At 41.5% G+C, this 19,908-nt stretch overlaps 2 protein-coding genes across 2 annotated transcripts; both read right to left on the bottom strand.

The window, feature by feature from the left end:
* Positions 1-3,340: 3,340 nt before the first annotated feature.
* Positions 3,341-8,207, bottom strand: LOC115664319 (phosphoinositide phospholipase C 2-like). Its single transcript, XM_030586289.2, has 9 exons — positions 7,579-8,207; positions 6,411-6,607; positions 5,996-6,131; positions 5,663-5,911; positions 5,350-5,579; positions 4,931-5,048; positions 4,441-4,593; positions 4,231-4,317; positions 3,341-3,811 (listed from the first exon to the last, which is right to left on the bottom strand). The coding sequence occupies exons 1-9, from the start codon at positions 7,894-7,896 to the stop codon at positions 3,518-3,520; spliced, it is 1,782 nt and encodes a 593-aa protein (XP_030442149.1). The 5' UTR covers positions 7,897-8,207; the 3' UTR covers positions 3,341-3,517.
* Positions 8,208-14,794: 6,587 nt separating this feature from the next.
* On the bottom strand, positions 14,795-18,908 carry LOC115670130 (phosphoinositide phospholipase C 6). The gene is made up of 9 exons (XM_030591328.2): positions 18,414-18,908; positions 17,399-17,595; positions 17,051-17,186; positions 16,707-16,952; positions 16,424-16,623; positions 16,198-16,315; positions 15,656-15,808; positions 15,490-15,576; positions 14,795-15,253 (listed from the first exon to the last, which is right to left on the bottom strand). Exons 1-9 carry the CDS (start codon positions 18,744-18,746, stop codon positions 14,960-14,962), a joined length of 1,764 nt encoding a protein of 587 aa, XP_030447188.1. The 5' UTR covers positions 18,747-18,908; the 3' UTR covers positions 14,795-14,959.
* Positions 18,909-19,908: the final 1,000 nt, after the last annotated feature.

Raw genomic sequence — 19,908 nt, 5'->3', positions numbered from 1 at the left:
TGCTGCATAGGATGACCGATGTCTACGTCCGCGATTTCCGGCCAAAATTGGCCGGATGAACTACATTTGCAAAATGTCAAAGGTTTATGACTTAATTGGTATAATTGAAATGCTTATGACTGAATTGGCACAAGTAAAATAGATATAGAACTTTTTTGATACTTTTCCCGCTAGACATGCAATAAATGAAAACACAAAATGGATTAACTTTATTCACAATAAATAAATAAAACACAACACAACCATTTATGCGGTTCGATAAAAGGGATTCACCAAATCAAAAATCAAGAAACGTACTTTTGGTTATTTTGAAGAATCTTTACATAACTCGATTCTACAATCTATACTTAATTGTCATTGAGTCCTATTAAGAAGGAGATGACATACAGCCAAACAGAATGCATTTGATCGATCTCATTTCCATTATTCTACTATGAATATTTTTTAAAAAAGAAAGAAACTTGGTTTTTTTCTAAAAATTTGTGGAACCAAGGCATAAATCGAATTAAAGATAAAACCGAGTTGGATTAGAAAAATCAGCATAACCTAAAGTATAAAATAATCTCCTTTCAGTGGCATCTTTAGGTTTGCTATATAGTACTTTGCCATCTCTATTTGGCATTTGTTTAATTGTCTGAATTTGGAAATATGTAATTTCCTTAACAACTATACAGTCTGCATGCTCCAGTTTGATTCGGATTTTGCTTACGCGATTAAACTCAAGACATATTCTAAAAAAGAGAATCCTAAGGTGTCCCACACTTTGCCTCTAATTATTTATGGATGGGCATCTAACCACTAAAGAATTGCGAGGGAACCTAGGCATCCAATTCCGAAACAAGAGTTTGATGAAATGCTCAAAGTTATGTCCTTACTATTCTCATCAGAATACACGCTTGAACAAGAAAAGAACATAACAAAACTCTTCTGAAAACTAGCACCAACTAATTAGGAAAATATCATCCACTGAGAAATAGGAATCAAAGTGTTGGGAATCAAACCAAATGAACTACCGTGGTGAATAGTTATGATATTCTTTTCAATTGTAACTCTAATGAACATTACTCTCGCGATGATTAAAATCTTATGATTAGATGCATATGAATGTACTACTTGATTGGTTAAAGTCAAAAAAATACCCGACCCACTCAAGTTCGGATTACTGTGGTAAGAATGCGTGATATCTCGAGATTCAGTAGTCCAATTAAGATAAATTTGATATGGTTGAGAAACTCTTGGCTCGTACTACCTACTTATATCCTTTGGTCAAATATTTAAAAAGGTTTTGTATTGGTTGATTGGGCAAATTTCCAAAAAAAGAAAGTCCTAGATCAAAATTAGGTGCATGAAACACTTTAGTGAAGATCTCATAAGTCCTGTTGAGGGTGTACCTTGCTTTTCTTGCCAACGAAATAGATAACTATTATCTATAAATGGTCCTCCTAAGTAAGAGGTTAAACTACTTCGCATGAGGCATTGACCTCGGCATTCCTCGAGTGTTAAACACATAGAAGGTATTTCCTCCTCTTAGGGAAGAGAAAGATTTATGAGGGAATTAGGGAGTCTGAATGTATAGACACATGCACTTTAAAATAAGGAACGCAGACTTGTCAGTCCACCAGGTATATATACCTGGACAGGCGAGGCGGCTCCAATCGGAGTTTCGACTATGAAGAAACCTACAATCACCAAGGATCCAAAGAGTATCCCTGGTTTACAGGTTTCCTATCGAGGGTGTACTTTGCTTTTCTTGCCAATGAAATAGATAACTATTATTAAATGGGCCTAATTCCAAAAAAAAAAAAGCACCAAATTTAGGTCGAGTGACAATTCTTGCCTTAACTTTTTTTTGTCTAGCAAAAAAGTACTAACTTTAGGTCGAGTGACAATTCTAATCCCAACCTTTTTTTGTCTCATAAAAAATCACTAACTTTCACTTAAATCCCAAATCTGGCCCCCCTTGATTTAGAACCATTGATTATCCAACTTAACTATTTCATCTCAGCAATAAATCCACGTGGCTTGCTGGCTGGATTTAAGGCACTATTCATTATCATCTTCTCTGAGCCACAGCTTGAAGAATAACAATGAAACTGTACGTTTCTTTCACTCCACCGACAAATCAAAAAGATCTAAATTGAATCTCTATGGTAAGACTTCATAATCTAAAGTTGTAGACCACCGCCCGTCGACAGACACCATAAACAAGATCTGCCAAGCTCATGACCATAACTTTTTTTCTTAAACAAGAGTGACTTCAAACATAAAGTCAACGGAGGCCAGATTTGGGATAAATGGTTAAAGTTGGTAATTTTTAATGAGAAAAAAAATTTGGGACTAGAATTGTCACTCGACTTAAAGTTTGTGTTTTTTTACGAGACAAAAAATAATTTGAGCCAAAATTGTCACTCAACCTAAAATTTATGTTTTTTTGGAATTAGTGCTTTAGAAATGGAGGTATCGAAACACGTGGTGGCGTTGTGGGCCTCGAAGACAACGATGTCATAAAGTCAATGGGGTCTGAACGTTTTCTAAAACAATCCCAAAACAAAATCACCGAACTTGTCAGAATATTCAAACAATGCTTTAAAATGGTTGGCATAAAATCCAACGGGTTTGAATATATTTTTAAAACAATCTCGAAACAAAATCCCATAATATCATCGCCGTAAACTGACCGCACCTTTGCCAATCCAAAGTTATTTGAAGTTAATCACAAAGTACTTTTGCCAAGAATCTGTTGACTCTGTGCATTGGAACCGAGTTCATTTGAGTTTCCATCTCATTTCAAGAAACTAATGTCGTTCGGGCAAACAAATTCAAGAAAAAACCCAATTGCTCAGGTTGCATTTAACATTGCTCTACTCTCAGTTGATGTGTTAGTAAGTCTAAAGGTACATGTAGGTCTAATAATTGTTTTTCAGTTTTGGAACCGTTCCCGTCACGTTAATTTTATTTGCTAATCTACGAAATTATGTAAGATAGAAAAAATGACATAAATAATTCCCAAACTTTGGTAATATGCGATGTCGGCCCCAAACTTTTAATTTATTCAAAATGTTATATAAACTTTGATCCAATGTGCAATGCCGTCCCTTATCATGGACATTGGTCTAATGTTTATCAATAGTTCATGGACCGCACTAAAATAATTAAAAGTTTAAGTGCAACATTGCACATTGGGTAAAAGTTCATGGACCACATTGTGCAAATAAAAAGTTTAGAAATACCATTGTACATTAGATCAAAATTTATGGACTATTTATGCTATTATCCCTATTAAGGCAAGGCTGAACGGCGGTACAAGGAAACTAATAAGCCTTACCGTATTAGCAACTAATTGAACAAACTAACAGGTTTGGATGATTCTTAACCACACGTTCGTTGCACATGTATTTCCAGCAGTGAATTGCCGGTCACAGGATACAGGATACCACGTTCACACCAACAATCAAAAGTTTCAGGAAAGCCTTTTACAGAATCCGACTCATATTTACTGGTGATTCCGGCGACAAATTCAAACGAATTCGAAGCGCATAAGAAGCTTCACGGATCGGTACTTCTCTCCCTCGTAGTTATGGAGCGGAACCGATCGTATCCCTCTTCGTAGCTCCCATACTGGTAGGCATGTTTGGCCTCCAAAGTCATCCTTTTCCGAAATGTCATACTCATGAACTTCGATCCGAAGTAAGGCCAGTTCCGGAACAGTTAAAGGAAACTCGAATTCTTCATTCCAAACCGGTGTCCAATTGTCTTCCAGCGTTCTCGTTTTCTTCATGACAGTATCAGCTGGAACTCCGGCAATTCCTACCTGCATCGATGTTTGCTGTTATGTATTAAGCTTTCCCAAACATTTCCACGAAATCAGTCGAAAGTTTGTCATGGTTCCGATCGACTGCCAATGCCTACTCTTCTATGCAACAAGAAGAAAAAACTGTCGGTCAATATCGAAGGGAACACGAGGCTTCCTTTTAGACTGGTTTGGAGCTCCATGATTTCTCACTTGATTCCTACTGCAGAGACTTTGTTCTTTTTGGTGAAGGATGCAGCAAACTTGAGAGTAACATAAGAAGCAAACAACGATTAATTGTGTTCTTTCATGCGACTAAGATATATAGTAGCCGGAACATGATGGTTGAAGTCAGCTCGATAGAGCAAGAACCATGACGATGCAGATAATAACCTGTCAAGTGACAGCAGAGTATGTATCTAGCTATTGTATCAACTTACCCGGGTGTAAAAATCCGGAGGTGAGTATGCGTCGAAATGCGTACGATGAAAATCGTTGTACCATCCTTCTCCCATATACACAGTCACCTGCCAAGGGATAAACAAAAAAATGGAAAAGGACCTTCGGAAGAGAAACAATTGCAATTGGAAACAATGGCAAGCACTTGAAGGCCCTTGGAAACGAAAAGGCGAGCAAGTAAACTCACTCACCTTCAAAGTTGTTTTCACTGAAAGTTTGGCCTTGGGATCGAAAATTTCATTATCCGGGCCAGATTTCATTAGGAATTCTGGTTTCTTGACATAACCACAGCCACCATTTGCTCTGAACATTCCATGCATTAACCAGAGTGGTCTTCCATGTCCCTTGTCAAAACAAGAATAGCTATTAGTACCTCTGTCACAGCAACACAGGAACTGCTATTTTTCGTCTGCCCTTTATAATGAATGAAAAAATTTCCGCAAAATCTTTGGTTCAATCTCATCTCATTTCTTATCTTCACATATGCCAGTACTAAATGATAAATGACGCCAGAATTTAGCCTCTATTTTCACATCAAAACAAGGTCTACCAATGAAAGACCAAACTGTGCTCTACAGAAAATGCCTTGGAAAAACAACTTTTGCTTTGATCATCTCTAAAAAAGTGGGAATGATGCGGGTAATATTCTAGGGAAGACTAATGGCGGGCAAAGAATTATACCTGCATGTTGAGCGCGACCATTTGAGCTCCGTACCTCCACCCGATCATTGGATTGTAGTTTGACGAGTCTATGCGCGTGGACTTTGGGAATACCCTCAGCAAGTTCCTCTGGGTGAACCTTTCATAGACAGATCCAGTTAAAATTAATGCGTATGATTTAAAATAGATTATGAGAAATATGGAAGAGCTACACTCATGATTGGACATACCCAGCTGAGTATATTGTCCACTACTGATGGAAATTTTAACTTCATTTAATTTGATATACTTTAGCAGTGAGCTGAGATCAAGCATGCATCATTATAATTTTGACATAACCTTTCCGGCCTCAACCCTTTTGACATAATTTTCCCCGGCGTGCTTCCTCTTTCCTTTGTCTAGATGTTAAGATGTCGGCCAACGACATGCACATGTAATACCTGATAAGGTCTTTCCCATGGGCAGCGACTGCTTTTTCGAGCTTTTGCTCATCTAAACTCAGGCGTGTGACTTTATCAGGATTAACCCTCAGGTAATCTTTCAGTCCACCCTTTCGTTTCACTGCATGGATAGCTATAAGCCTCACATATGCTGGCACCACATCTCGTTGTGCTTTATCACCGTCATCGAGTACTTCCTCATGATTATTGTCTTCTTCATCAGAACCGTTCTGCCAAAAGATCGTGATTTCAGTGATCAAAGAAAGTTGTTTTGATGATTTTTTACAAAACGAAAAATCTTTCCATCATATACCGAATCACCAGCTGCAGAGTCCCCCACTTTGAGTTCGGGTAATTCTTTACCCCAAGCCTCTTCATCGGTCGAGGCCTTGCTCTTTTGCTGTTCAATTTTCTTTTCCTTGGTTTCTTGGGCCTCAAGATACCTCTTAGGCGGTTTTGTCGATATTATGATATGCTTCTTGAGTGACTCCGGCGAAGGAAATTCCTTTAAGCATTCCGATCCGGGACAAAACAGCATGTCTCCATAGGTTTGATTGACCATCTACAAATAGATCCGAGGACAGTAAACAATACGGAAATTTAATATGGGGTACACATTCACACCCAAAATTTCAAATAGACTCGCCTCGGCCACTTTGGCCTGAAGATCCTGAGTGATGTGATCTTCCAAGGTTATGATGACCGGATACTCGGATGTGACGAACGCATGCTCCTTAATAGACCTCAGACACTTTATAAGTTCCACTGGAGTGGTTAAAGTCCTAAATAGATAAAACGAAATCAATAGCAGTACATATGGAGCATGCAAACAAGCTAGATCAAACATCAGATCCTGCAATCTTTTCTTTTGAGAGGAGCAAAATACTGACACATTTACAAGTTTCCTGTGCCATACATTTAGAGCATCTCAGCATCATGCTTCTCAAGTGGTTTTCGTTATTAAAATGTTTCAGGGAGTTAATATGCAGGGAATGAGATTAGTAATAATTCTGGCTAGACAACATGGACATGTAGAATCATGTCACGCGCGATCATTTTACCCTCCATGAAGAACATCGATGTTGTCCTTAGATGAATTTGGCCATAAATCCAATTCAATCACTCTAACGCCTCTCTGGAGCGCTTGGATGATCGGAACATCGCTGCAATCACTGCTTATCTGATTACCCGTTAGATATGAATTGTGGCCTGTGTATATGAAATAATGAGACAGAGGGGCATCCATGTCATGGTGCACCTGGATTAGATCAAAAAAAGAAAGAAAGATGTCACTACCAATTATTGTCAAGAAAAATAAGGGATGATGCGGGTCGACAGGTCATATATTACTTGAATACTCATGCTGGTCGCCAGATACTGCATGCGGTGCTTATATCAGTGAGACAACACATGAATGATAAGCTCCAGAACAACACAGGAATGGCACTAAAAGTAAGCCGAACTGCACCACTTCTTTTATGACAAGGAAGTTGGCCTAGGTAGGTGAATCTTGGGGCATGAAGCACCCACTGATCTCACATGGTCCAATGCCCTATGAGTGGCTCAGACATAGTTTGTTCTCGTTAGAAATGGATCTGTGTCATAAATCTAAGCATATTCACTGAACTCCTAAGTTGACCTGTTGTATGACAGTGCTCCCAGTTCCTGTAAAAACTGAGTTCATTTCGTTTTTCTTCAGGACGTGCCTAGATTTGAATGTAATGAAAAGGAGAGTACTGAGCTTCTATGAGGACTTTGAGTTTGAGCATCTTCAACGAAAAATATTAATAATGTGTACTGTACCCATTCTCTTTTAATAATAGAAATAAGCCAACAAATACAGTGTTAACTGTACCGCAGACCCTTTTTCTCATTCTTTTGGAAGGGTACAATAATGGAAAGGAAAAACCCATCCTCATTGACTTTTCTAACTTAGCATCCCCAGAAGATTCACACTGATTGGAAAATGTTTTTAGAGATATAAATCCTCGTTTCTTATTAAAAGCACTCATATCATCAAGTTCTAACCATCTCAATCAAGCTAAATTTCATATGTCTAAAGACCCAAGAAGAAAGAGAAGAAAAGAGAGTGGAAAAGGGTTCAAAGAGTGCAAGGATCTCATCCAAACAACAAAGATTATTAAGTGATGGATATTCATGCAGCATCATATTTGGATCTTTAGATATAAAAATAGATTTTCATAGGTCCGGAAAAACATTTTTTATTACCCCTTGATTTGGAGAGAGAGGAGGGTTGATATCACCAAATAGGTATCTGAAAAAGGCTTCAAAGCTGAGGCCCTTCCTGTGAAGTATGTTAAGATGCTTGAGCTCACGTAGGCTGTCCACTATGGCCTGTGCGTCCTCTCTCGTGGCTCTCTCTTCCTTCTGAACTTCGGTCAAGAACCTGTGGAGATGATCGACAGTCATGGTCCCATTCTCTGAGTATCGCACAAACAGGCTCTTGATCTCGTCCGGCGCTTCCGCCACATGGAGCTTGAACCTCCTGCGGAAGCAGAAGCACACTCGGTAGGTCTGTTTTGACATGAGTTTTGCAGCAGAATATGATCTTCTGTCGATAATCCGAGAAGACGAAGAAGAAGAAAGGAAACAAGAACAAGGAGCTTGATCCTCTTCTCTCTCTTTCTCGAGGGGGGAAATGTTAATGATATGATCTTTTGAGTTGACCCATTTCTTGTCGGTTGTTTCTTGTTGGGGCCAACTAATAAAGTGATGCTCGCATGTTATGGATTGATACTTGGGGATTGGTCGACTTTTAATCTTTGAGAGTGATTCATGAAGAGGGAAAAGGTAATTGTGATCCGAGAAGAAGATGCTTCTTGCACAAAAGTTGATGTGAGGAGTATATGTTTTGCTTTTTGTAGTATATTCGAGAGAGGTGTTAAGCTCTGTCCATGCATAAGGTGGCATTTTCTTCTTCTTTTATAAAGTTGATCGTATGGCCTCATGGCAGCCCATAACAAAGGATGAGAGAAGTACAATAATTATCTTGACCATTGTAATGTTTATGGAACTGAAATCCAATGTAATTCTTGGGTGAATGAAGCTTCACTTGCTCAAAAAAGAAAAGCAAAATGGATGAAAAGGTTAAGGAAAAACCTAATACTATCTACAAAAGCTATGATCACAGATGAGTGTAAAAGGGAACTAAATAAAAAATCAAGAAACATATAATTGGTTATTTTTAAGAGTACCTACAAAACTCAATTCTACTATCTATACTTAATTATTATCGAGTCATTTTAAGAAAGAGATAATATTCAACAAAAACCCAATCACCTTCATCCCCATCTTAGTCGTGATAATAGGCTGCGTGACACCTAACTTTCCAATGCGTTTGATTGATTTATCTGCCATTATTCTACTATGAGTATTCTTAAAGAGTTAACTTGGTTTTTCTAAAAATTTGTGGAATCAGATTATAAGAATAAACTGCGCTCGACTGAAAAATTCGACATAAACCAAAGTACAAAACAATCTCCCTTTAGTGGCAACTTTAGAGTTGCCGTACAGCGACTGGCTATCCCTATTTGTCGTTTATCCGGTCGTTTAAATCCAGAAATCTGTAATTTTCTGATCGATTTTTATACTCGATTTTCGAGTGAGAATGAGAGATACGATTGGAAAGTAGACCAACATGTTGACGACGATGTTAGGCTCAAGTCGCCTTTGGAAGGAGCAATCCCAGCGTGTTCCACACATTGCCTCTGATTGCCTTTGAATGGACGGACATCGAACAACTGGCAATTAATGCTACACCACATTTCCACCATAACAGGACAAGAGCTGCTTAGTGCTTTTCATGCAGTACCAGCAATCAATGTGTGTTGCTGTTTCTTGGGCCCAAAAGAATATGATGTTTGCAGGTGTCAGTCCAAAAGAAGAAGATCCACCGAGGAAAATTACTGTTAAAAGCAGATGAAGAAAACGATGGTCTGACGTTACATTCAATCTCAAAGAACTGTGAACAAATGACCACCGTCGGCCGAAACATTGATCAACCAAGCCCAGCCAGTCATAAACCGGTGGCTGAAGAAGACACGTGTAATGCGATTCAGATAGGACACAGACAAGGGACAGCAGAAGCAAGCATCTGTCTCACTGTCCGCGACGATAAGGTCCCGGGAGAGAGTGATTGCTAAATGTTAAATATAATATGTAATTTAGGTTTACTAATCATTCTTTCCTTATATAAAGGGACTTGACCTTGTAGTTCGAATGCAAGTAATATACATAAAATTCACTCATCTCAACTTGGTATCAGAGCCGTTATTACCTGAGGAGCGCCCATTGAGTCTGCCATATCGTGGCCGCCACGACGCCAGCCGCACCGGCCGCGCCGTCCCGGTTCTCCGACAAGACCGAAGCTTTTCGTCTCTACTCGGCATACTTCCGCTGCTCATTTCGGAAAACTGAGACCACCAGCAGACTCGCCGCCCTCAGGCGACCCAGATCCTGAAATTTCATCATCAACGGCCGCCGGACGCCGCCGCACGCACCGCCCCGCGCCACTGCGCCTTGGACCCAGGAAGTCCACCGCCGTTCACCGCTGTTCACCGGTGTTTTGGACATCCTCCGCTGTGTTTTTCCAAAAAACCAAAACCAACCCACGACTCCCCGCCCTCAGTCGAGTCCGCCAGTCAAATTTCGCCGCATTCCTCCGCCAGACGCGCCCTCACGCGCCGCTTCAAGCTCTGCGCGTGAGATCCACTCGCCAGCACGAGCCTGCACGCGTCGGCAAGCGCTGGCATGCGCCTACACGTGCCTGCACTCGCCCGGCACACGCCTGGCCCACGCCGGCATGCGCCTGGCCCACGCCGTCACGCGCCTGGCCCACGCTCCCAGCTGACGTCATTTGCCACGTCACCAACACGTCATCCGTTGACTGGTCGTTGACCGGTGTTGACCAGACCGGTTTTTCGGCCGGTTTGACCATTCCTGACCGGTTTTCGGTGTTTTCCAATTGGTTCTTGAGGTATTCCGACATCCTGAGCTGGTTTTTGGTGTTATTTTTCCCATATCTGCGCTTGGTATACTACATTCCATTGATTCTATAGTAGTAAAGTGTCTTTCATGGATAGAATGGATAGAATGGAAGTCTCAATGCCAATTCAGACTATTTTGAATGGTTCCAATTATATTTTATGGTCTCAAGAGATATCAAGTTTCTTAAAAGGACGCCGGCTTTGGCGTTATGTCACTGGACAAATTAGGGAACCTACTAGAATTGCTGAAGAAACTGATAATCAATTTGTGGATCGTTTGGATGAATGGGATAGTAGAAATCATCAGATTCCAACATGGTTTCGAAACACTTCGATCCCATTTATTCGACTCCAGTTTGGCCTTTTTAATACAGCCAAGGAAGCTTGGGATCTTCTTGATCGTCGTTACTCTAGTTCAGATGTTGCCCATCAATATCGGTTGTTAGGGACTTTATATCACATGCGTCAGGAGCCAGGTCAGTCCATTAATGATTTTCTATCATCTATGCATGTTATTTGGGATCAGTTGACCTTGTGTGAACCACGCTTGGAAGGGGATAGTAACATTCGCAAAGTTGCTGAACATCGTGATCGTATTCGTGTCATGCAATTTTTGATGGCTCTAAATGATGAGTTTGAACCTGTGAGAGCTTCCATTCTACATAGAGATCCCTTTCCTTCTATTGAGACAGTTGTATCAGATTTACTGAATGAGGAGACTCGGCTCGCTACCTTGAAAACGCAACGTCCTGCTGTGCCTATATCCATGCCCACGGATGCAGTACTTGCCGCTTCGAGTTCTTCGTCCATGCGCCGTCCATTTTGCAAACATTGTCGCCGACATGGTCATATGGCATCAAATTGTTATCGGCTACGACCTATGCAACCCACAGGATCGACCACTCAGCCTCATAGCCGAGGTCCTTCACGAGGTCCCTCTGTCGGTCCATCTACCAATGCTACCACTGTAGAAGCTTCTTCCCATGGATCATCCCACACACTAGTGTCTCTAGAGGATCTTCGCACCATTCTCCGAGAATCTGGTACCTTTACCCCTCCTATTCATAGCACTTCTACTATGTCTACTACTCCAGGTATTTCTGATTCTTGGTTCTTTGATTCTGCTTGTTGCAATCACATGACATCAAACTCTGCCTTATTTCAGTCTAAATCCTCCACTTTACATGCACCTCATATTCTTATTGCCGATAATTCACATATGAGAGTTAGTCATACAAGAAACATTTCCACATCTACATTATCTTTAACTAACACATTCCTGGTTCCTAAACTCTCACTTAACTTGATCTCTGTCGGCCAATTGTGTGAACTTGGTCTTGATATTCACTTCTCTTCTCATGGTTGTCGTGTGCAGGATCCTCGGACGGGACAGACACTTGGGACAGGCCGTAAAGTGGGGCATCTCTTTGAGCTTGTTTCCCTAAATATTCCGATCTCTTTTGCTGCTTGTGCTGCCACAGTGTCATCTGAAACTTGGCATTCTAGGTTAGGTCATGCTTCCTTTTCTAGGTTAAGCTCTTTAATTTCGAGTGGTCATTTAGGTTCTGTTGACACTAAACATTTTGACTGTCTGCCTTGTAAGTTGGGAAAACATTATGCTTTACCATTTCAGACTAGTGATTCTGTGTCTCATGCTCCTTTTGATCTCATTCACTCTGATACATGGGGACCTTCTCCCACTCCCACCATGGGTGGCTCTCGCTATTTTGTCATTTTTGTGGATGACTATTCTCGGTATACTTGGGTTTATCTTATGAAAAATCGTTCTGAACTTTCTCGTATTTATTGTGATTTCGTTGCTATGGTTAAAACCCAATTTTCACGAGATATTAAGATTTTTCGTACTGATAATGCTATGGAATATAAAGATACAGAATTTCTTTGGATTCTTTCTCAAAATGGTACTATCATTCATCGCTCTTGCCCTGGCACCTCTCAACAAAATGGTAGAGCTGAACGTAAGCATAGGCATATCTTAGATGTTGTACGCACTCTGCTCATCTCTGCCTCTTGTCCTGAACGGTTTTGGGGGGAAGATTGTCACACTGCTGTTTACACTATAAATCGTACTCCATCACCTATTATAGGTCACATCTCTCCTTACGAGCGTTTGTATGGCAATGTCCCAAATTACACTCTTCTACGTGTTTTTGGTAGTGCCTGTTTTGTGCACCTTCATCCACATGAGCGCACGAAATTAGAACCTCGTGCCCATGTATGCTGCTTCCTTGGATATGGCATTGAGCATAAAGGGTATAGATGTTGAGATCCCACTTCCAATCGTCTTCGTGTGTCCCGTCATGTCACGTTTTGGGAACACAAGATGTTCTCCTCTATTCATCCCTTCGACCCCTCTACTCATGTTCCTTTCTTTACCAATCCTTCCGTGGACTTATTTCCAGAAGACACCACACCTCCATCCACATCTAACTCTTTCATTCCAGATGTACCTTTCTCTCATCTTGAAGCAGGACATTCTGGTGACCCCACTTTGGCCACTTCTGACGTGTCTGCACCTTCCGCGGATTCTCCACTAGCGGTCATTCCTTCCTCCTCTGATCGTCGCCCCACCAGAGTAAGTCAACCTTCTGTTTGGCTTCGAGATTACCATTGTTATTCTACGATAGCTTCCCTTCATGAACCTCGCACATACAGAGAAGCTAGTACTAACCCTCTTTGGCAGAAGGCAATGGCAGATGAGTTACAAGCTTTAGACAAATCTCATACTTGGGATTTAGTTGCTCTGCCTCCTGGTAAGTCCGCTGTCGGTTGTAAATGGGTGTACAAGATTAAGACAAAAGCAAATGGTATTGTGGACCACTATAAAGCTCGCCTCGTTGCAAAAGGCTTCACTCAGGAATATGGCATTGACTATGAAGAGACTTTTGCCCCTGTTGCACGTCTTACTTCTGTTCGCAGTCTTCTTGCCGTCGCTGCTGTTAAGGGTTGGCCTGCATTTCAGATGGATGTCAAAAATGCATTCCTAAATGGCGATCTCACCGAGGAAGTTTATATGGTACCTCCTCCTGGCTACACTCATTCTTCCCACCAAGTGTGTCGATTACGTCGTGCATTATATGGATTGAAACAATCTCCTCGTGCATGGTATTCCAAGTTTAGCTCCACCATGGCATCTCTTGGCTTTAAATCTAGTCCCCACGATCACGCTCTTTTTGTTCGACATACTTCTCGTGGATTTATTCTCCTGCTCCTATATGTCAATGATATGGTTATTACTGGAGATGATCGTCCCGGAATTTCAAAACTCAAGCATTATCTTGGTCAACAGTTCGAGATGAAGGATCTTGGACAACTTAGTTATTTTTTAGGCTTGGAGGTTACTTTAGACACATCCGGATATTATCTTTCGCAAGCCAAATATGCCACTGATCTTCTTTCTCGAGCAGGACTCACGGACACCAAGGTCGTTACGACCCCTCTTGAGATCAATGCCAAATTTGATGCCGGTGATGGGACTCCTCTCCAAAACCCTACCCTCTATCGACAGCTAGTTGGCAGTCTTATATATCTCACTGTTACTCGCCCTGACTTCGCTCATGCTGTTCATATTGTCAGCCAGTACATGACAGCGCCTCGTATAACTCACTTTGCTGCAGTTCTTCGTATTCTTCGCTATGTCAAGGGTACGTTATTTCATAGCCTTCACTTTTCTGCTCATTCGACATTGGAGTTGACTGCCTATTCAGATGCTGACTGGGGTGGTAACCCTCAAGATCGTCGTTCCACTACCGGTTACTGTTTCTTCTTGGGCACTTCACTTATCTCCTGGCGTAGCAAGAAACAATCCACTATTGCTCGTTCTAGTACAGAAGCTGAATATCGAGCTCTTGCCGATACCACATCGGAGTTGTTATGGTTGCGATGGCTATTGGAAGGTATGGGAGTCCGTCATCGTAGTGGGACAATCCTTCATTGCGACAATCGCAGTGCTATCCAAATTACACATAATGATGTTTTCCGCGAACGCACCAAACACATTGAGATAGATTGTCACTTCATCCGCTCTCATGTTCTTCGTGGCACTCTACAACTTGTCTTTACTTCATCAGCTAATCAGATTGCCGATATCTTCACAAAGACACATCCACCTGGGCGCTTCTTAGATCTTCTCTCCAAACTCCAGTTGACTTGTTTCAACTCATCTTGAGTTTGCGGGGGATGTTAAATATAATATGTAATTTAGGTTTACTGTTCATTCATTTACTAAATGTGGGCCAACAGAGAAAGAAGAGGATTCCCGAAAAAGAAGGAAAAAGGAGGAGGAAAAATTGACTTTTGCACCAATGCCATGAAAAATAACCACATGACCATCGAGGACATCATTTTTGCAAGGTCAAGAGACAAGTCACCATTTTGGAACCACCCACCAACTCCAAAATGAAGCTGAACATGTAGAATGAACAGGCGTCATTCGCAACTTTCTCTATGACATGATAAGTCATTGTCATTCATTGCAACTGCAGATGAGAAATCTCTACACAACAGCTTCTTCATCGGCGCAACGATGCAAACGAAATATAATCTAGCCCATAATGAGATGAAATATGTTTCTGCTTATCTAATCATACGAATTGAAATCGCATCAGAAGCTTCACGGATTTGTACTTCTCTCCCTTCTTATCATACAACGGGACCGCGCGGATTCCGGTTTTTAGCTCCGATATGGGAAGACATGTCTGGCCGCCGAAATCGTCCTTCTCGGACCTGTCGTATTCTCTTACTTCGATCCGAAGCAAGGCCAGCTCCGGGACGCCCAGCGGGAATTCGAACTCTTCGTCCCAAACAGGAAACCAGTCGTCTTCAATGATCCTCGTCTTCTTCTTGGCATTATCGGCTGGCACTCCGACAATGTGCACCTGAAATGGAAAGAAATCAGTGGCTTCAGATTAATCAAGGAGATACTAGACAGTTCAGTTTGGTTCAGTTTCTTTTTTTCATGTGACTCTTCAGAAATATAAAAAGATAAGTTCAGTTCTGAATTTTTGTCAGTCCGAACCCGAATAAAAGTTACCAAAGGAAGCCGAAACTTTTCGGCCTTGGACTACCTAACATAAGGAATTTTTTATCGGATCACTGCAAAATTTCTTCTAACCTTCGTGTAGAAGTCTGGAGGTGAAAAAGTGTCAAAGTGTGTCGGGCTAAATTCCAAGTGCCATCCGTCCCCCATATATACTCTGACCTGATCCTCCAAACACAATTTTAGGATAATCCAACAATATAAGACCAAATTATTTGGTACATTAGGATGTGTCGCAAACCTTCAATGTCTTCTTTACAATGTGCTCTCTTTTAGGATCGTGTACTTCCTTGTTAGGACCCTGCCGCATCAGAAACTCTGGCTTTTTCACATAACCACATCCTCCGTTGGCTCTAAACATCCCGTGCATCTTCCAGAGCGATTTCCCGTATCCCTGCCACGTGAAAGCTCAAGTAAGCTCGAAAGAGGCTCGGGACACATCATTTTGTATCAAACAGTACTTACAAAAGAATCTGCTTGAAGAGGAGAGAGATTCAGATTTGGACTATATCAGATAAAAACTGTTTCTTAACATTTCCGTGTATTTGCAACTGGATTCCCATGTAAATGTTGGGTTTTCTGCCTAATCGAAAGCACCTCAATCAAGAAAAACCGAGCAATAGAACTACTGAGTACTTGATAATGGATACCAACAACCTAAGAGAAGTCCTTTGCTACATAGATTGATATGAGCAGAAACAATGTCCGGTCATTGAGCTCAATCTAGAAATCCTGATTCATGCCAACCTCAATTTGTGGAAACGGAAAGAAAAGGGAATGAACCTGCATATTAAATGCGACCATTTGAGCGCCGTGCATCCAACCGAGATGGGGATTGTAATTTGAGGAAGTGACTCTTGTTCCTTTGGGATACACTCTTAAAATGTTCCTTTGAGTAAACCTGACATGAACAGCAGCAACCAAGGACAAATTATAAACGAAAGGAGCGAAAACTAAGAGCACCAAAACAACTTGTGAATCCACGATATGGGTTCTTTTCGACAAGTACCTCACCAAATCAGTGCCATGAGATGAAGTAGCTTTCTCGAGTTCCTGTTCGCTCAAACTTAGACGCCTAACTTTATCTTCTAAAACTCGTAACGCCTCCTTCAAGCCACCCTTTGGTTTCCCTGCATGTATTGTGATTAGGCGTCTGTATTCGGGTGTCTGGCTGGCATTGGTGTCTTCACAATCTTGATCGCTCTCACTCTGCGATGTACTTCAAGTTCTTTAAGGACAAAACAAAAAATCCCAATTTTAGGAAAATGGCAAATTACAAAGCCACGTCTTACCCTGTAATCGCAATCAAACTCAGATGTAGAGTCAGGTGTTTCCTTCCCCCTAGCTTCGTCTTCTGATGAATGTGAACCAGTCGGTGAAAATGAAGACTTATCCTTTGAGCTTTTAGATTCAAGAAACTCTTTCGGAGGTTTGGTCGAAATGATGATCCGCTTCTTAAGTGACTCTGGTGAAGGGAATTCTGCCAAGAATTCTGCTGTTGGGTAGTACAATGTATCCCCGAATATTTGAGTGGCCATCTGCATTACAAAACTATCTGAGTCTATAAATGGATGATCAACAACAGAAATGAATGCTAAACATTTCAACTATGAAAGAAAAAGAAATGGTATACAACCTCTGCAACTTTCGCCTGGAGTTCTGGTGTAAGATGGTCTTCTAAAGTGATTATAACCGGGTACGGCGATTTAACAAAGGCATGCTCTTTTATGGACTTCAAACATTTGTCAAGCGTGACGGGACTCGTTAGCGTCCTGCAATCCAATATGAAAAGGTTTAGAATATCATCCTTCGACCTTAATCAGTTCAAACCAATGCAAAGCCATTGATTTATCGGAGAAGTTTGTAGTCATGAACTAACTCTCAGTCAATCTAGACAAGCTCAACATTCTGACACTAATTATAACTTCAACAGGAGTGAGGACTAGGCTGCATGAGGAACGGGAAAAAGGCGAAGTTTTTGTACCTCCCGTGAAGAATAAGGATGTCATCTTTGTCTGAGTTGGGCCACATGTCGAGTTCAATCACTCTCACGCCTCTCTGCAACGCTCGTATAATAGGAGCATCGCTGCAGTCGCTGCTCAACTGGTTCCCAGTGAGGTAGGAATTGTGCCCTGTATATATGAAATAATGTGACAAGGGTGCAGTCATATCATGGTGTACCTGCCATTCGAGATATCACCCTCGTCAAGGACTAAAATGCAGTCTAGATACATTGTTCAAAGGTTCAATTCAAATCGTACTCGCTTCAAATGTCAAGCTCAGCATCAATATAACAATAAGCATTGCATGTTATGTCTAGTATTTTGGCACGTGTAGCCACCTGCAAGATTAATTCCCGCACCATCACATTGTGATGTAGACCTCAGCGGGATCGGATGCACATCAAATCGAGGCGCGGCGATTATTCTTCCTAAAGCACAAACCAATAATGACCAGGGAACCCAACATTTTCTACGTTTCCTACATTTCATGAGCAGCACCATCGGTCAAAGCAAGCGAGCTCGTGATCAAGATCCGGGTACATGTAACTAGTCACTTAATTCGACGATGTACATGAGACATGTTCCGAAAAGACCGCTCGCAGAAGGATTTTCTTCGACCCGGAGTGCATCGAACTTATGCTAGTAGAGAAAAAAGCAACGGCAATGCTACCAGTGGAATGGGATTCGATGGCTGAAAAGTGTTCAAAGGGGGGAAAAGAAAACGTCAAAGAAGCCATTTCTGCTAATCTTACTAGGTCAAGGGTGGGCAAAAACAAAAGTCACTCGCCACGTCCTCCTCGTCGTCATCGTCCTCGTCCTACAGTATCTATCACCAAACTTTCCGAGGAGAAAGAGATCAAACGTCACAGTCCCCTGCTTTGGATTTTCCTCGTCTACCAAACGGAGGAACAGAGCATTTGACATTTCAACCATCACAGAGAGAGAGAGAGAGAGAGAGAGAGAGAGAGAGAGAGAGAGAGGGGCATGACCGCTAACCTGGCACGAGATGGGCCCATTGAGATCGTCGCGCAACAGGTAATGGAAGAAATCGTCGAGCGTGAGGCCCTGCTTGCGGTCGGGGACCAGCTGGAACTTGGTGTGGAGGACCTGCTCCACCACGCGGTCCGCCTCCGACGCCGCCGCGGCGGGCTCGCACTGGTGCTCCACCATGAACCGCCGCAGCTGGTCTGGGCCCATGTGGGGCCCGCCGCCGGAGAACCTGAGGAAGGCCTCCTTGACGTCCTGGGGGGGCTCGATCTCGGTGATCTTGAACTTCCGGTTGAAGTACTTGAACATCTTGTAGTTGTAGCTCCCGTTCGACGATGCCATCGTGCCCCGATCGATCTGCTCCTCTGTTCCTTTCCCCTCCTTCCTTTCTTCGCAGAGATTGGAGGTGAGAGAGAGAGAGGGAGGGAGGGAGAGGTTGCAGGGAGGTTGCAGGGGATTGGAGGAAGAAGAAGAAGAGCGACGAGGCCTACGTTCGAGGAGTATTTGTTGCCGAGAATCGTTGGACTTTCGACGTGTCCGACGTTAGCCGCGAAGTTTTTTTTACATCCTCTCTCCCATTAAAACGGAACTTTAAAGTTTTGTTTGGTTACATTACGAGATAATTAAATAAATGCTCCCCGAAACTTTTACCCAACGTATAATACGGTCCATGACCTTTTAATTTATTCAATACGATCCTCGAATCTTTAGCCTAATATATAATTTGATCTCTAAAATTTTGATACACATTCAATCTAGTCCATCAACTGTTTAATGATGTCATTCTATTAATTCAAGTTCAGGAATAACATTGAATATTTGGACTCAATTGAATATATACCAAAAGTCCATAGATCATATTTAATAAATTGAAACTTCAAGAATGATATTGCACGTTGGGCTAAAGTTCAGGAACTATATTATACGTTGAACTGAATTTCAAGGATCATATTACATATTAGGTCAAAATTTAAGAGTCATTTGTGTCATTTATCCTATTATTGTTGACCTCCATGTAGAAATTAGTTCATGCGTTACACTTTTTTTCTTTTGCTGGCACAAAATTTCAACGTTATTTTATGGGGTGCGGTGCACATCTTTTCATCGTATTGTACCCCGAATATGCATCTGGTTTATATTTATTAAAATACAGAGCCGGCGGATGCAGCAAATTATTATTAAACAAAAAAAAAAGAAGTTGTAAAGAATGCCGTGAATCAAAAATAAAAAATAAAAAAAGAGAAGAAAAAAAAGAAAAAGTCCTTCCCGCTTTATCATAAAAATAAAATAGAATTAAAGTGGAAAGAAAAGACAACTCTTTCGTACATAAAAAAGAAAAAGTAGTAGCTAAAAGTTGTGCGTGTATCGGTTAGCGACGCACTAGCGTGGACGCTAAGGACATACCCTCATCAACTCCACTTGGTAGGCTGATAAATTATGTCTCGAATTTAAGTTACAAAAGAAACTCGATTCAAGTGAGTTTTCTAACTTGAATTAGGGATAA

This window comes from Syzygium oleosum, unplaced genomic scaffold (assembly GCF_021117445.2).
Source record: "Syzygium oleosum isolate NSW1041296 unplaced genomic scaffold, Sole_v2.1 Sole_v2.07, whole genome shotgun sequence".
In the NCBI taxonomy this organism is placed as follows: Eukaryota; Viridiplantae; Streptophyta; class Magnoliopsida; order Myrtales; family Myrtaceae; genus Syzygium; species Syzygium oleosum.
The sequence above is the reverse complement of the archived record's forward strand: the minus strand, read 5'-3'. Positions and strand labels throughout refer to the sequence as shown.

Excerpts from the sequence above, each read along its gene's own strand:
- LOC115664319 (XM_030586289.2), bottom strand. The coding sequence starts at position 7,896 with ATGTCAAAACAGACCTACCGAGTGTGCTTCTGCTTCCGCAGGAGGTTC. Across the intron at positions 4,594-4,930 it reads TGGTCGCGCTCAACATGCAG|GGACATGGAAGACCACTCTG; the intron begins GTATAATTCTTT and ends TGTTTTGACAAG. Across the intron at positions 4,318-4,440 it reads CAGTGAAAACAACTTTGAAG|GTGACTGTGTATATGGGAGA; the intron begins GTGAGTGAGTTT and ends ATCCCTTGGCAG.
- LOC115670130 (XM_030591328.2), bottom strand. The coding sequence starts at position 18,746 with ATGGCATCGTCGAACGGGAGCTACAACTACAAGATGTTCAAGTACTTC. Across the intron at positions 17,596-18,413 it reads ATGGGCCCATCTCGTGCCAG|GTACACCATGATATGACTGC; the intron begins GTTAGCGGTCAT and ends CTCGAATGGCAG. Across the intron at positions 16,624-16,706 it reads AGTTTGATTGCGATTACAGG|AGTGAGAGCGATCAAGATTG; the intron begins GTAAGACGTGGC and ends AGTACATCGCAG.